General features: G+C 33.9%; 10 protein-coding genes across 10 annotated transcripts; 5 read left to right on the forward strand and 5 right to left on the reverse strand.

Moving 5' to 3' along the window:
• Positions 1-35: 35 nt before the first annotated feature.
• BFR2 (rRNA-processing protein BFR2) lies at positions 36-1,541 on the reverse strand (the record flags this gene model as incomplete). Its single annotated transcript, XM_019181906.1, has 2 exons — positions 36-1,210; positions 1,277-1,541. 2 exons carry the CDS (start codon positions 1,539-1,541, stop codon positions 36-38), a joined length of 1,440 nt encoding a protein of 479 aa, XP_019037952.1.
• Positions 1,542-1,825: 284 nt separating this feature from the next.
• Positions 1,826-3,052, reverse strand: LTV1 (ribosome biogenesis protein LTV1; the record flags this gene model as incomplete). The annotated part of the gene is made up of 1 exon (XM_019181865.1): positions 1,826-3,052. One exon carries the CDS (start codon positions 3,050-3,052, stop codon positions 1,826-1,828), a length of 1,227 nt encoding a protein of 408 aa, XP_019037953.1.
• A 1,034-nt stretch (positions 3,053-4,086) lies between these two features.
• Positions 4,087-5,790, forward strand: AVT3 (Avt3p; the record flags this gene model as incomplete). The annotated part of the gene is made up of 2 exons (XM_019180838.1): positions 4,087-4,165; positions 4,223-5,790. Coding segments are annotated over 2 exons (1,647 nt in total), but the record flags the coding sequence as incomplete, so codon positions are not given.
• A 346-nt stretch (positions 5,791-6,136) lies between these two features.
• On the forward strand, positions 6,137-7,555 carry RPT1 (proteasome regulatory particle base subunit RPT1; the record flags this gene model as incomplete). Its single annotated transcript, XM_019184869.1, has 2 exons — positions 6,137-6,253; positions 6,356-7,555. 2 exons carry the CDS (start codon positions 6,137-6,139, stop codon positions 7,553-7,555), a joined length of 1,317 nt encoding a protein of 438 aa, XP_019037955.1.
• Positions 7,556-7,617: 62 nt separating this feature from the next.
• On the reverse strand, positions 7,618-8,235 carry RPC25 (DNA-directed RNA polymerase III subunit RPC25; the record flags this gene model as incomplete). Its single annotated transcript, XM_019185718.1, has 1 exon — positions 7,618-8,235. The coding sequence occupies one exon, from the start codon at positions 8,233-8,235 to the stop codon at positions 7,618-7,620; it is 618 nt and encodes a 205-aa protein (XP_019037956.1).
• A 988-nt stretch (positions 8,236-9,223) lies between these two features.
• On the forward strand, positions 9,224-11,152 carry SDH1 (succinate dehydrogenase flavoprotein subunit SDH1; the record flags this gene model as incomplete). The annotated part of the gene is made up of 1 exon (XM_019183517.1): positions 9,224-11,152. One exon carries the CDS (start codon positions 9,224-9,226, stop codon positions 11,150-11,152), a length of 1,929 nt encoding a protein of 642 aa, XP_019037957.1.
• A 357-nt stretch (positions 11,153-11,509) lies between these two features.
• On the reverse strand, positions 11,510-12,577 carry DBR1 (RNA lariat debranching enzyme; the record flags this gene model as incomplete). Its single annotated transcript, XM_019181036.1, has 2 exons — positions 11,510-11,661; positions 11,851-12,577. Coding segments are annotated over 2 exons (879 nt in total), but the record flags the coding sequence as incomplete, so codon positions are not given.
• A 309-nt stretch (positions 12,578-12,886) lies between these two features.
• On the reverse strand, positions 12,887-13,848 carry MCR1 (cytochrome-b5 reductase; the record flags this gene model as incomplete). Its single annotated transcript, XM_019185719.1, has 2 exons — positions 12,887-13,618; positions 13,678-13,848. The coding sequence occupies 2 exons, from the start codon at positions 13,846-13,848 to the stop codon at positions 12,887-12,889; spliced, it is 903 nt and encodes a 300-aa protein (XP_019037959.1).
• A 222-nt stretch (positions 13,849-14,070) lies between these two features.
• Positions 14,071-15,261, forward strand: NNR2 (NADHX dehydratase; the record flags this gene model as incomplete). Its single annotated transcript, XM_019184158.1, has 3 exons — positions 14,071-14,248; positions 14,301-14,334; positions 14,385-15,261. The coding sequence occupies exons 1-3, from the start codon at positions 14,155-14,157 to the stop codon at positions 15,259-15,261; spliced, it is 1,005 nt and encodes a 334-aa protein (XP_019037960.1). The 5' UTR covers positions 14,071-14,154.
• Positions 15,262-15,520: 259 nt separating this feature from the next.
• Positions 15,521-16,165, forward strand: MRP8 (Mrp8p; the record flags this gene model as incomplete). The annotated part of the gene is made up of 1 exon (XM_019184870.1): positions 15,521-16,165. The coding sequence occupies one exon, from the start codon at positions 15,521-15,523 to the stop codon at positions 16,163-16,165; it is 645 nt and encodes a 214-aa protein (XP_019037961.1).
• Positions 16,166-16,175: the final 10 nt, after the last annotated feature.

Below are 16,175 nucleotides of genomic sequence, written 5' to 3' on the forward strand. Positions count from 1 at the left end.
TTTGCATGCCTTTTTTATCATTCTATACATGTAGTTTAACCGAAAATCTTGATATCATCTTGTAGTAAGGATTCATCATCTTCATCTTCCTCGTTATCCCCATTTTCATCAGCTTCATCAAAATTAACTCTTTGACCCAATAATCCAGCAAAAAATTCATCAATTTGCTCATCACTCCATTTAAATTTAGATTTTGGAGCTTCAAAATTCTGAAGAGGTTCTTGAACGGTATATTTCAATTTTCTTCCCTTTGAAGCTTTAGTATCGACATTTTTCTTCACTTTAGCTTTTGTTAATTGAATTGTTAATCCATTAGTTGGATTTGAATCTGAAATTTTTTTATCAATTAAATCATTCAACAAAACTCTGTAAAAATCTTCATCATCAAAGATATTTTCATCTTCTTGTAATGACCTATCAACTTTTTTTGTGTTTTCTTCACCATCTTCCTCATCAGCATACCCTAATGGTTTAACATTTCTTCTATTCAAACGAGTTCTTTTCAACAATCTATCCATATCCATCAAGTTTAAATCAACTTGTTGTGCAGGTGTTTGGTTGATTGTTTTGAATTTGGAAGCATTTAATGCAGTAGCACCAGAAGCTGATTGAACTTTATGAGACCATTTTGTTAAAACAGACCCTCTGTATTTATTCAAGACATTATCGAGTTTTTCAGTTTCTTCAACATATTCACCAAATGATCTCTTCTTTCCTGTGTTGAATTTCAATTGATCTTTTGTTATCTTTTCTTTATTGCATATTTTTGTTCTCAATGATATTATATTGTCTAATAAGGAATGCAACGAGTTTTCAACATTCCCCAAATCTTCTTGTGTGGACTCTTCTTGAAACTCTTCAAATGATTCATTGTTTAAAGGCAATAAATTTGAGTTTGTTAGACCTTTTTGTAATTTGATTCTTGAATCTAAAATATTATCAAATAATCTTTGTTGGGAAATGACAGCATAACCTTTCAATGCATCATTTTGAGCCGAGGTGGATAGTCTATTCAGTATCGTTTTACGCTCAGTTGCCATCATTTGTTTCAATTTATCTCTTTTAGATGTAACAGTTTCTTCATCTGTAGATGGTTCTGATTCTGATTCTGATTGTTCTTCATCCTCGGAATCTGCTCTTAATGAGATTCCACTATCACTTTCATCTCCTTCCTCTTCTTCATTTTCAGATTGTAATTCATCTTCAGATTCTTCTTCATTTGATTCTTGTTCGGATACGTCTTCAGATTCTTCATCATCAACATCTTCTTCATCACTATTTTCAAAAATATCCTTTCTGCTACTAGTCTTACCAGTATATTTTGGATCTTTCAAATTCACTGAATGGTCACGTAATTTACTTTTACCAACATTAACATAATGTTCAGTTCTTTTCACTTCATCTTCTTCGTCTTCACCTAAACTTGCATTTTCTTCATCATCATGGTTGAAAACATCCCTTTCAGCATCTTCAATATCATAATCTTCAACTTCTGGCTTTTGAAGCTCTGCAATTTGTTCAGCAAGTGATTTTTTAGCCATTATCAACGATTTCCTAGTGTATGTTTATTGTTCAATCAATAGCTTTATAATGAACTGAAATATTTTCCTCTAGTATACCAAAAGGAAAAATAAATTTTTAGTTGGAGATGAGATGATTCGGGCAGCATAATATTATGTAATTATTCGCGAAATGCTCATAGGGTAAGGCCTTAAGCTTACATAACATCAACATAGTCACTATACATAAAAATACAGTGTACAAATATATTTAAAATTATTACCCAAATATCCCATTAATATACAAATTTTATGCTATAGTGTTTCTATATTCTTAGATTACCAAGTTTTCCTTTCAAAGGGTCAGCTCCATCATCATTTTCTTTTCTTCTTCTTTGAGCTAATTTACCCTTTGAAGCACTATCAGCAGCTTTTTTCAATTTATCCAATTCTGGATTCTTCTTGACAATTCTACGTTTACCTTCAATTTCATAATTATCCAAGAAATCATCCAACATTCCTTCAAAGTCTGCTCTTTCGTTCTTCATATCGAATTCTTTAGGTTCTTCCTCATCTTCTTCTTCGAAAAACTCATCTTCAAAATCTTTCATAACTTTTTCAAATCTATCATCTAATAATGTCAACCCTTCATTTCTGAAATTTGCTGAACTTGACATGGAAAAACTTGAAGTATCAGTCATGGCACCTTTCTTTTGACGTTGCTTTCTCTTTGAACCTTTACCTGATTTACTTTTAGAATTAGCATCAAATGAAGGTAAATCTGGAACAACATCTTCTTCATCTTCAAATTCATCATCACTATCCCAATCATTCTTTTTGTTTTTACTAACAGCTTTATATTTTCTAAAATCAGCTTCCCAACCCTCATCACCTTCTTTTTCAAAAGCCTTCTCATCATATTGAGCCATTTCATCTTCATAATTATCAAGATCCCATTCGTCAAATTGATCTTCAAAATCTTCTTCATCAACTTCTTCAGCACCACCTTGTAGTAAATCTTGGAAAATATCATCACCTTCTTCAACGTATGCTTCATCATTTAAAGCTTCTAAAACTTCTCTCAAGGCAGGATTCATATCAGGTTTGAAACCTGCAATTTCATCTGGAATATTTTGCTGATCTTGATAAGTTTGTGTAACAGTCTTCTTTGAAGGTAAAACATCTTCAGGTAATTCAAACCCATCTTTAAACACTATACCTTTCTTTTTTTGTACTTTACCATCCTTTTCAACAAACACACCATCACTTTTCCCTATTGGTTTCAAATGTTGCATATAATCGTACTTGGAATCATCATATGTAATACCATACAATGCTGCTTCACCTTCATTTTCTCTCATATCTTCCAATTCTTCTTTAAATTCTTCTTCTAATTGAGCTTTAGTTTTGATCTTTCTATTATTTGGGTTTTGAACCTCAACTAAAACATGTTCTGATGCATCCTCATCGTGGTATAAAGGATCATCATGGGCCCTGTGCACCACTTTGTAGGTCTTCCCCTGTTTCTTATCAATCCACTTTCTGGTAGACATGGTTCTGCTTGGTGATTATGTTTTAACCTCATCAAATCTAGTTGGTTTAAATTTTTTTTTTCAAGCTCATCTGGTTTGAAGCACTGTCCGCGAATTATTGATCAGTAATAGTACGTAATTGAGAAGAGAATGGTGGTTTTGTTGTAGGACAATGGCCATAGCTATCCAATTGCTTTAGACCTATTGAGTACTGATCTGGGTCATTACTTGTAGGCTATGAGTAATCTATTATTTGTCCAAAATTGTTGGAATTTTTGAACATTTCGTCCTGTTCAATCCAATTTTAATACTGTTCTATTTTTTTTTTTTATTTTTTTTTGGATTTCCTTGACCGCTTTATCGATTCTGTAAACAAATTTTAAGAAACGTCAATCACCTTTTCATATAATTATTCAACCTCTTTTTTGGTTATTTTTAGCTTTATTGTCTGCTGCTTGTTAGTATAACTGCTCATATCTTGCTGATTACTGAAGGTCTGTTGAATTTGCTCTCAACATTGAAGGACATATAGGTACGTCCAGATACTTTCAACAATGTCATCAAAAGATCAAACCTCAAAGCCACACAAAATATCCGGTTCATTGTCAGCTTCTTTGAAAAAAAATGGTGAATCTGATATAGATGAAAGCTTTAGGATTGGTGATTTTAGCTCAAAGCATTTCACAAGAAAGAGTTCCGTTTTCACGAATCATAGTTTGGGTAATCCAGATCCAGTTGAATCTCCAAATACTAAAAAGATTGAAGGTGGGTTTGAAGATAAAGGTACAGCTACCCCATTGGACTCTTCATTGGACCTAAGTCAATCTGAAAGAAGCTATAAATCAGCTACAAATAATTTTAACCAGAATAAATCACCAAGTGCATTAGGAAATCTTATTTCATCATCAATCAAAAAAGACAGCTTCATGAGTTCAAAACCATCATCAACAACTTTGAACAGAGACATCTCACCAGCTCCACAAAGACCAGGTACTCCTGAAATTAGACTAAGTACAGATTCTCCAAATTCAGGGAAACCTGCTGTCAATGCACCAGAAATTGATGTTCAAAACCCAGACCCATCAACAGTCGAAGCAGTTGGCCGTCATTTGGTCAATGACACAGATGCAGCCAGTTCAATCCATACCAGAGAAACATCAAACACAAATAATAAAGATGCATTAACTGAAGAATTTGATTCATTGCAATTACAAGGTGGTGATATAAGTCGTGAAGTTTATAACTGGCAAAGAGAGCATTCTCAAGAACCGAGAATGAGAAGAAGATCACAATCGTTTTCAGGCTCAATTTCTGGCTCACTATTGGATCCTGATTTCCAAGTTCATGATATTAGAGTTCCTGGTGGGTTTAGAAGAAGTTTCTTGGTTCAAAAAGCCACAAAGCAAAAAATCAATGGAAGACCTCAAACTCCAACTTTCTTTACTAGAAACTTTATTGAATTTTTAACATTATATGGTCATTTCGCAGGTGAAGAATTGAGGGATGAAGATGATGAAGACGAAGATGAAGAAGAAGAAGGTGAAGAAGCTGTTGATGAGGAAAGTTTATTGCTGGAAGCTGATAGACAGAGAAAGCATGAACCTCATAAAGCTACAACCACCAAGGCAATTCTTTTATTACTCAAAGCTTTTATTGGTACAGGTGTGTTATTCTTACCAAGAGGCTATCACAATGCTGGTTGGTTATTCTCCTCGTCAGCTTTGATATTCTTTTCCATATTGTCTTATTGGTGTTTCATGTCATTGATTAATGTCAAAATCAAGCTAAATATTAATAGTTATGGTGATATTGGTGGGAAACTGTTTGGTCCATATATGAGATATTCAATCTTGTCATCAATTGTTCTTTCACAAATTGGGTTTGCAGCTGCTTATATTGTCTTTACCGCGACTAATTTACAAGCTTTCTTCATCTCAATTGCATCAAAACATTATTCGATTGAATTTTTCATTTTTGTTCAACTATTAGTATTTATCCCATTGTCTCTCACAAGAAAAATTGCCAAGTTGTCAGGTACTGCTTTAATTGCTGATTTGTTTATATTGTTAGGATTGGTGTATGTTTATTACTATTGCAGTTTTGTTGTCATCACAGAAGGTGTTGGCTCCATCAAACCTTTCAATAAAGATTGGACAGTTTTCATCGGTACTGCAATTTTCACATATGAAGGTATTGGATTATTGATTCCAATTCAAGAATCAATGCAAAAACCATCACAATTTCCAAAAATATTAGGATGGGTTATGTTAACAGTTACTTTTGTTTTCGTTTCTGCTGGTGGTATTGGTTATTTAGCATTTGGTAGTGATACTGAAACTGTTATATTGCTAAATTTCCCTCAAGATAGTTTATATGTTAGCATTGTTCAATTCTTATATGCAATGGCTATTTTATTATCAACACCTCTACAATTATTTCCAGCAATTAGAATCTTAGAAAATGGAATATTTGTTAAATCAGGTAAATATGATAATAAAGTTAAATGGCACAAAAATTATTTCAGAGTCGGGGTTGTGCTCTCAACTGCATTCATTGCATGGGGTGGTGCTAGTGATTTAGATAGATTTGTTGCAATTGTTGGTAGTTTTGCATGTATCCCATTGATTTATGTTTATCCTCCATTGCTACATTACAAACTATCTGCAAATACTTTCTGGTCTAAAGCTGCAGATATTGCTGTTACTGCACTAGGGTTCTCAATGATGATTTATACTTCAGGTCAAACTATTTTAGATTGGATTAGTTAGGTAATTTGAAAGTCTTGTTAGATTTTTCAGCTATTTTAGTGCTGTAGATACATTATTTCCTTGATTGGGCTATTCATAATAAGATTTTGAGATTTCAAATCGATTTTTAACTCAAAATAAACACTTGAATTCCAATTTAAACTGAGCTCGATTCATATACTTTTTGATATCCGGGTATCAAATTCGCGAAAGTACCGCGCCAGAAAATCGCGAAAATTTGGAAGTGCCCTGTCGAATTTTTTAATGTGGTATTTCTTCGAAAACTATCAACAAGATCAAAAATCAATTGTACAATCAACAAAAGATAAATCAATTACAACACATATAAGGGAAAACAATGCCTCCAAAAGCTGATTGGGAGAAGTACACTGCTCCGGTAGAGGAAGAAGAGAACAAACCAGAAGAAAAAATCGTTCCTTTAAGTGAAGGAGATATCCAAGTTTTAAGAACTTATGTAAGTATAGATCTGGTGGCAATTGAACATTATCAAAATGTGTCAATTGATAACAACCAAAACAGTAGTTGAGAATTGAATTGAACTAACAAATTTGTATAGGGTGTTGCTCCATATGCTAAAAAGATTAAAGAAGTTGAAGAAGATATCAAAACTTTAGAAGGCAAAATTAAAGAAAAAATTGGTGTCAAAGAAAGTAATACAGGTTTAGCACCACCACATTTATGGGATGTTTTAGCAGATAAACAAAGAATGGAAGAAGAACAACCATTACAAGTTGCTAGATGTACCAAGATTATTAAGAGTGACGAAGGTGAAGATAAAAGTAAATATGTTATTAATATTAAACAAATTGCCAAATTTGTTGTTGCATTAGGTGAAAAAGTTTCACCAACTGATATTGAAGAAGCTATGAGAGTTGGTGTTGATCGTACTAAATATGAGATTCAATTACCATTACCTCCAAAGATTGATCCTTCAGTGACAATGATGACAGTTGAAGAAAAACCAGATGTCACATATAGTGATGTTGGTGGTTGTAAAGAACAAATTGATAAATTAAGAGAAGTTGTGGAATTACCACTATTATCACCAGAAAGATTTGTTAAATTAGGTATTGATCCTCCAAAAGGTATATTATTGTATGGGCCACCAGGTACAGGTAAAACATTATGTGCAAGAGCAGTTGCTAATAGAACAGATGCCACTTTTATTAGAGTTATTGGTTCAGAATTGGTGCAAAAATATGTTGGTGAAGGTGCTAGAATGGTTAGAGAATTATTTGAAATGGCTAGAACTAAGAAAGCATGTATTATATTTTTCGATGAAGTTGATGCTATAGGTGGTGCAAGAGTTGATGATGGTGCTGGAGGTGATAATGAAGTTCAAAGAACCATGTTGGAATTGATTACTCAATTGGATGGTTTTGATCCAAGAGGTAATATTAAAGTTATGTTTGCCACAAATAGACCAAATACATTAGACCCTGCATTATTAAGACCTGGAAGAATTGATAGAAAAGTTGAATTTTCTCTACCAGATTTAGAAGGCCGTGCCAATATTTTCAGAATTCATTCAAAAGCAATGAGTGTGGAAAGAGATATAAGATGGGAATTAATTTCAAGATTATGCCCAAATTCAACTGGTGCTGAATTAAGATCAGTTTGTACAGAAGCTGGTATGTTCGCAATTAGAGAAAGAAGAAAAGTTGCCACTGAAAAGGATTTTTTGAAAGCTGTTGATAAAGTTATTAAAGGTAATTTGAAATTTAGTTCAACAAGTCGTTACATGCAATATAATTGATACTTATTGCTTTAAAATTAATGTACATTATTATGAAAGGATTCTTTTTTTTTGTAGTTAGATTAATCCCACCAACTAGCAACACCCATACCATCAGTTTGACAACTTCCTAAGATAGCATAACTTGGTTTATTCTCTTTTTCTTGATTTTCATCATCATTATCATTATTATTTATTGGAGTACCATCAATTGAAATTGGACCAGTCGGTTTAACATTTACAAAAATTTCTTCCTCCACTCTAAACCTTATTTTTTCATTAACATCAAGGTATAATTTTGTATCATCAGCATTCCAAATCCAAGCATTTTCATTAATTGAATATTCACTACCTTCAAATAATAAATTCTTCGGTATGAAAACTTCATTGAAAAACTCCATTTTAACTTGTATACCTTCAGATGTACATTTTTCTATCCAACCTGTCAAGACTTCACCGACAAAAGGTCTGAATACAACAACACGAGCCTCTATCTTGATGAAACTTGCCCCATCACCAGGTTTCAATAAACCATCATCAACTTTTATTAGATCCCAAACAGATATAACTAGACCTAAATTTTGAATGATTTTATTTGAATATTTTTTGTTTAGTTCAAATAGAATTGCCTTACGAGCATCTTTATTGAATTGATCAGGTGGGATCCGTATTAGATCTGATATTCTTGACAGGATAAACATGGATTTGAAGTGGTGAAGCTTGTTATTCTTTTTGATCTAGTGTTTAATTTTGACGTATAGGAAAAAAAAATTTACACTACGAAAACAACAGGAGGCCAGGGTGCCAAACCAGAACATTTCACTTTCCTAATTTGTTAATCTCCTAATTCCGTAATTTCAACCCTCGGTCCAACAATCACATGATCTTCTGCCGTAACTCTTCTTAAACCTTCGCGAAATCACATTTTGTCAGGCGAAACGGGATCTAACAGTTGAGCATCTGGCTGATGAATTCTGATCCGGATAATTGGGAAGGGAAGGAATCACACACTGATCTAATCAATTCGATCAATTTAAATGACATTAGATAGAATGGCTGAATATTGAATCCTGATGGGTACAGTATTAGCTGTTCTTGTTCATTTAAAGTTATGTGTTCTTCACCTGATGAGCTACACTCGTTTAAAGCTGTCCCTTTAAGCTCAGATCAAGCTCTGTCTGTCCTGCCTGTCTGCCCAACGACCTCTGCCTAGCTCTCGGCCTGGCTCTCGGTCTTCCAGCCTCTAGCCTTGTACACTCTCTGCCTGTTCCTTCATCCCCCGGGGCCCATGACTCGCTCTTGCTAATTCGCGAGCTCTGATTGGTCCCGGGCCCACCAAGGAACCGACTCTTTGGGCTCTGGCGTGCCGCTACCATGCTGGAAATGCGAGTGTCGCGCTGTGATGGTTTTTTTTTCTTGTTTTTGGTGTGATGAAGAATTGGTGAAGAATACTGTTCCAATTTGATTCTTTTCTTCCCAATCTTCACCTGAACAATCAAGAATCTCTCTTGTATATTGGCCATTGACTGATCCTCATCACTATCACATACCGCTACATTATTGCTTAGGTATTTTCCTTCCAAAAAGTGGTGTTTTTTTTTCATTCATCAAGTCTTTCCCCATATATAAAACATCTTATTGATCAATTGATTCAATCTTTGTTGACCAAAGAAATAAAAGAGAGATAGAATGCTTTCACTACGTCAATCTACTAAAAAACTTTTCCAACTAAACAGAAGAGCACAATTCTCAACTTCTATTGTCAAAAGACACGCTTATAGTGTTAATGATGATATAAGTGGTGAAAATGCTGCTTCTGGTGTTGCTGATAAATATCACATCATTGATCATGAATATGACTGTATTGTTGTTGGTGCCGGTGGTGCTGGTTTAAGAGCTGCTTTCGGTTTAGCAAATGCTGGTTATAAAACTGCTTGTATTTCTAAATTATTCCCAACTAGATCTCATACTGTTGCTGCTCAAGGTGGTATCAATGCTGCTCTTGGTAATATGCATAAAGATGACTGGCACTGGCATATGTATGATACCGTTAAAGGTTCAGATTGGTTAGGTGATCAAGATGCTATTCATTATATGACTAGAGAAGCTCCTCAATCCATTATTGAATTGGAACATTATGGTGTTCCATTTTCAAGAACTGAAGAAGGTAGAATTTATCAAAGAGCTTTTGGTGGTCAATCAAAAGAATACGGTAAAGGTGGTCAAGCTTATAGAACTTGTGCCGTTGCTGATAGAACTGGTCATGCCCTTTTACATTCCCTTTATGGTCAAGCTTTAAGACATAACACACATTTCTTTATTGAATTCTTTGCCATGGATCTTTTAATGGATAATGGTGAATGTGTTGGTGTTATGGCTTATAATGAAGAAGATGGTACTTTACATAGATTTAGAGCTCACAAGACCGTTATCGCTACTGGTGGTTATGGTAGAGCTTATTTCAGTTGTACTTCTGCTCATACATGTACCGGTGATGGTTATGCTATGGTTTCAAGAGCCGGTCTTCCATTACAAGACTTGGAATTCATTCAATTCCATCCATCAGGTATTTATGGTTCAGGTTGTTTGATTACAGAAGGTGCTCGTGGTGAAGGTGGTTATTTGATTAACTCTGAAGGTGAACGTTTCATGGAACGTTATGCTCCACATGCTAAAGATTTGGCTTCAAGAGATGTTGTTTCAAGAGCCATCACTATGGAAATTAGAGCTGGTAGAGGTGTTGGTCCAGAAAAAGATCATATGTTTTTACAATTATCACATATTCCAGCTCCAGTCTTGAAAGAAAGATTACCAGGTATTTCTGAAACCGCTGCAATTTTCGCAGGTGTTGATGTTACAAAAGAACCAATTCCAATTTTACCAACTGTTCATTATAATATGGGTGGTATCCCAACTAAATGGAGTGGTGAAGTTTTAACTATTGATGAAGAAGGTAAAGATAAAGTTGTTCCAGGTTTATTGGCCTGTGGTGAAGCTGCTTGTGTTTCTGTCCATGGTGCTAACAGATTAGGTGCAAACTCATTATTAGATTTAGTTGTTTTCGGTAGAGCTGTTTCATTAACTATTGCTGATTCTTTGAAGCCAGGTTTACCACATAAACAATTACCAGCTGATTTAGGTAAAGAATCAATTGCTAACTTGGATAAATTAAGAACTGCTACTGGTCCAAAATCAACAGCTTCTATCAGATTAGATATGCAAAAGACTATGCAACGTGATGTTTCAGTTTTCAGAACTCAAGAATCCTTAGAAGATGGTGTTAAAGGTATCAATAGAGTTGATAAGAGTTTTGAACAAGTTGGTACTACAGATAGATCTATGATTTGGAACTCTGATTTAGTGGAAACTTTAGAATTACAAAACTTGTTAACTTGTGCTGTTCAAACTGCTGAATCTGCTGTTGTTAGAAAAGAATCAAGAGGTGCTCATGCTAGAGAAGATTACCCAACAAGAGATGATGAAAACTGGATGAAACATTCCCTTTCATGGCAAAAACAAGGTGGTGACCAAACCACCTTGGCTTACAGACCTGTCATTTCCACAACATTGGATGAAAATGAATGTAAATCAGTTCCACCAGCCATCAGATCTTATTAAGCCTATTCACCATCATCACATATTTAACTATTTAATCTAATCACATCATTCTTCCTTTATCCCATCATCCTTTTACATATTTAATTTACATACTTTTGAAAAAAAAATCAGAAATTCAATATTCATTAACATATACTTGCGAATTAATTCATTGTACTATCTAAATAACTTTTCTTTAAACTCGTCTGTTTGCTTCTTTGCATTCTGTAAAACAGGTTCAAAGTTCTTGGGTATACGTAAATCCATCTCTATTTCAACTTCTTCAATATCTCTCCATAACTCTTCAACTAAATGGTCATCAACGTTATGCATTTTCAAATCTTTGAAAACTTCTGAATCTCTAAATTTTTCAAACCATTTTGTAATTTTCAAATATTCTAAATCATAATACAATTCTTTGGAATCATGGGATTCGTGATCTTCATTTGTTATTGGGATTTCAATAGTTTCAATGAATTGACGTTTTGGGAGACATTTATCTAAAGCTAAGAAATTAGTTTGAGAGAATCCTTTTGCAAATGTTTTGGATGTTGGTTGTGGAGATTTATCATCATCATCTTGATCAAGTTCTATTTCGTTATTATTATCATCATCACCCAGGTCTAGTTTAATCTCATTTGTATCAGGAATCTCCTCATTTAAATCAATTTCATCGTTATTAACTTTCAGTTTCTTGTCTCCTACTCCCACATCATTACTCAATTTTCTTTTGATTGGAGCATGTTTAACAAAAGCTTGAAATCTAACATGTAAATGAGCACTAAACCAATAATGAGGCATCAATCTTTGTAACAACAATTTAGCAGGAACTGAACCAAGACAATTATTTTCAATATCCTTCTTGAAGAAAGGCTTTTTCTGTAATAAATATTTCATATTACCATATTTCACAATACCTTCAGGCCAATCATGACTTAAAATGCAATTTAAATTCAAGTCTCGTACAAGACTTAATTTTAAAAAATCTTCAAATCTAACATGATAAACCGATCTTTTAGACTTATCATCAAAAGGAGCTTGTTCATAATGATTTTTATAAAAATCAAAGAATTTATAAATACCAGAAATACCACCAATTCTTAAACCTTTAAACCATATTACATTTGAATATCCCATATAATAGATATTTTCAGCTACCCAACCACCATTTGGTAATTCTTGTAAATAAGCTGAAGCTTCATGATTCCCACCTATGAATATAGTCAATATAGGTGCTTTTTTCAAACCTTCATAATAATCTTTGAAATCTCCGATTCTTTTAAACTTATCAGGAACTGCAATTGAATCAAGATCTTGTTCATTTCGTATTGATTGGAAATCACCACATATTATCAATAATTCTGGCCATTTTTCATAAGGTTGAGTTGTTATATGTGCATATATCTTGTCTAGTTCACCATGACAGCATCCTTCTACTGCGATTCTTAGCACTGATTCTGTCATTTGGAGATGAATATTGGGAAACATAGTTAATTTTTCATATTTTGATTATTTTTTTTTTTGGGGTATAGATCTATGAACAGGCCAACATCAACTACAAAAACAATTATTCAACTACAAATGACAATTAATGAATATAATATATGTATATTTTGTATGTTTAAAGTCATAGATAAATAAAATGAATAAGAGCAAATAGACAGTCTAATAGTTAGTCTCCATCAAGGAACACAAGAAAATCAACCAAAAAAAACACACCAGACTTAAAATCAAACTCTATGAAATCCATTCTTCTTAAAATTTAAAGACATTTTGCTTGGTGAAACCCAATTCTTTCAAAGCACCAGTCAATTCACCTTGATCACTTGGAGAAACCTTATTACCAGAGATGGCTTCGTATAATGGTGGAGGACCACAGACAAAGACTTGGTGAGAAGCATCTGGATGTGGGACATTTTTGTTTAACCAATCTTTAGTAATGAATCCAGTTTCACCTTTCCAGTCACCTTCGGCTTTATCAACGAAATAATGAACTTTGACTCTATCAGAATATTTCTCAGCGATTGAATCAATATCTTTTTTCAACAAAATATCACCTGGAGTTTTATTACCGTAAACTAAATTGATTTTAGTTTTTTCTTCTGGGTTTTTAGTAATTTCATGTAATAATTGATATAATGGAGTAATACCTGAACCACCACCGATTAAAGTAACGTTTTCAAATTGGTTTGGAGTCCATTCCCATTTAACAATTGGACCTTTGAATGAAACGGTGTCATTTTCTTTCAATGAAAACAAATGGTTACCAAATTTACCAGTTGGGTATCTCTTAATGGCGAACTCAAGTTGACCTTTTTGTTCAACATCAGAGATTGGAGTGTAAGGTCTAACGACATTGTTACCTTTTTCAGTAACGTATTTAGCCAATAAACATGAAGCAGTGATCAATCCACTCTTGTGATCAGCTGAAGGTAAAGCAAAATAGAAATGTCTAGTATCTGGAGAGATTTCAACACTCTTGACCAACTTTAAAAAAAGGAGAAGTTAGTAAATTGCTCCAGTAGAATGCCACTCAATTAACTTACTTTTAAATCAATCCATTGATCATCACCTTTGAAAGTGACTGGAGTTTCGTTTGCTAATGGGGACTTATTAGCATTAGTGTAGTATAATGAAGCAGCAACTGCGACTGAACCGACAGCGATTGGGACCCAAGTAGCTCTTTGGGAAGTGAATCTTGATAAGAAGGAAGCCATGTTATTAGTTCTTATTGGTATATTCTTTATCATATAAATCAATTGAGTTCTAAAAACTTTCTGAAGTGGGAAGTGAATTAAGAATTGAGGATTAATAATTTCGAGCAATTTGAAGAATTGTGGTTAAATTTCGAAGCTTTTCGGAGCATCCCAAAGAGGAAATGCGAGGTGTGTGCTATTACGGGGTGTCGTAATTTACCCAAAAGGGGCTAAATCCGGTTTATTATATAGAAGTTACCAATTTTTGCTATCAATTTGAAAAACTTTCTGATTTAATCCATTCTTTAAAGTAGAAATTATTACAAAATGAGCCAATTGAGTCAAAAAAGTGGTAAAGAGTTATTGCATTTAACTAAAAAACTGATTCCTCCTCTTTTACCTCAATTCCACAAGGGTCAAGGTGAGTGATTTCTCTTGATGGTGTGATATTACAAAACAATTAACAAGTAAAGCCGGTAGAATAGTTGTATTTGGAGGTTGTGAAGAGTAAGTTTCTAAGTACTTGTATCATTATCATTGACTAACTCTTCTTCAAGTTATACTGGAGCTCCATATTTTGCTGCTCATGCTGCTGCTGTATTTGGTGCTGATTTATCCCATATCATTTGTGAAAAGAATGCAGCAACTGTCATCAAATCATATACTCCAGATTTAATGGTGCATCCATATCTATACGAAAAAGATAATGTTCCGAATGATGTGAAAGATATTGATGAATTCTTGGGTACGAAAATCTTGACTAAAGTGAAGGCATTGTTGGCTAGAATTCATGTTGCTATTGTTGGACCAGGTCTAGGTAGAGATGAATTAATGTTGAAAACTTTGGAGATTGTAATCAATTACTTGAGAGAGAAGAAAATTCCAATCATTGTTGACGCTGATGGATTGTTTTTAGTTTCTCAAAAACCAGATGTTATTAAAGGTTATGATTTGGCTATCTTGACACCAAATGTTGTTGAATTTAAAAGACTTGCAGATGCGGTTGGTGTTGATGTTAACGGAGATGATCAAATTGAAGAAGCTAAACAACTCTCAAAGAAACTAGGAGGTGTAACAATCTTGAGAAAGGGATCTAGTGATATTATCGTAAAGAATGATGAAGCTTTGGAAAGTACAACTAAAGGATCCGATAGAAGGGCTGGTGGTCAAGGTGATTCTTTAACAGGAACAGTTGCCACTCTTTTAGCTTGGGGACATGCTTACAAGACCGGGCTCTGGGAACATCCAGATGAGATTCAAGAGGATCAATTACCATTATTGGCTTGCTTTGGAGGTTCCACTGTGACTAGAGTTGCAGCTAGAGAAGCATTTAAAGCCAAAGGAAGAGCCATGCAAGCCACCGATCTCCACGCAAATGTCGGGAAAGCGTACCAAATTGTTTTTGAAGATTCCAATGGTGAATTTAAATTGTAATGACTTTGAAATTTATAACCAATTTTATGATATTTTATGATATTTAACCATAATTTGTATATAGTGTATTCTCGACTTCCCTATCCGGTAATAACGAGTTTTTTGACACAATTTTGTGTTTTTTTTTGTTTTTGTTTTCCTTTTGACGGCCCCTTTTGAAAATAACACATCCACAATTTCAAACATCGAATTGGTACAAAGATTTGAAGATAAAGAGAATTCAGAATCACAATCTCAAATCACAGAATTGCATCTAATCATGTCTGAAGCAAAACAACCAACAGTCGAACAATTGACCCAACAAGTCAATGAATTATCCCTTTTAGTTAAAAAGCAATCTCAACTATTAACCAAAACTGGTGAACAAGTGTTACATTTACAAGTCAAATCTCAAAGAGAAGGTGTTGAAGATTTCGATCCGAAAAGTCTAAGTGGTAAAGCTTCTCAAAGAAGAAAGGCTCCAAACTTTGACACCACCGATTTTGCAACAAATGAAGATATTGTTCAATTAGTTGGTGAATTACAAGGTCAATTGGAAGTTATTGAAGAAAGATCAATTAGAAGATTAGTCAATTCACAAAAGAAATCTGGTGATGTTTTGGCTCCACAATTAAATAACGATGGTGAAGAACCTCCATTAGAATTATATCCAAAGGATATTGAAGCTTTCACCAAGATTAATGATGAAACTTTAGTACAATTGGCCAGATTCTATGAAGTTTTACCACCAACTGAAGAGGAAAGAGCTAAATTTGAAGATTTCGTTGAAGGTAAATCTGATAATTTAGAAGCTGAAGTTAAAATTGATGCTTCTCGTTATTCAAAAGATGATTTGAACGAAGCTTTTGATAAATTGGCTAGAACTTTAGGTTTAAATGTCAGAAGAACTGTTGAAGCTTGGTAATGGAATCCTA

The sequence above is a fragment of the Wickerhamomyces anomalus genome, assembly GCF_001661255.1.
Source record: "Wickerhamomyces anomalus NRRL Y-366-8 unplaced genomic scaffold WICANscaffold_4, whole genome shotgun sequence".
Taxonomy (NCBI): Eukaryota; Fungi; Ascomycota; class Saccharomycetes; order Phaffomycetales; family Wickerhamomycetaceae; genus Hansenula; species Hansenula anomala.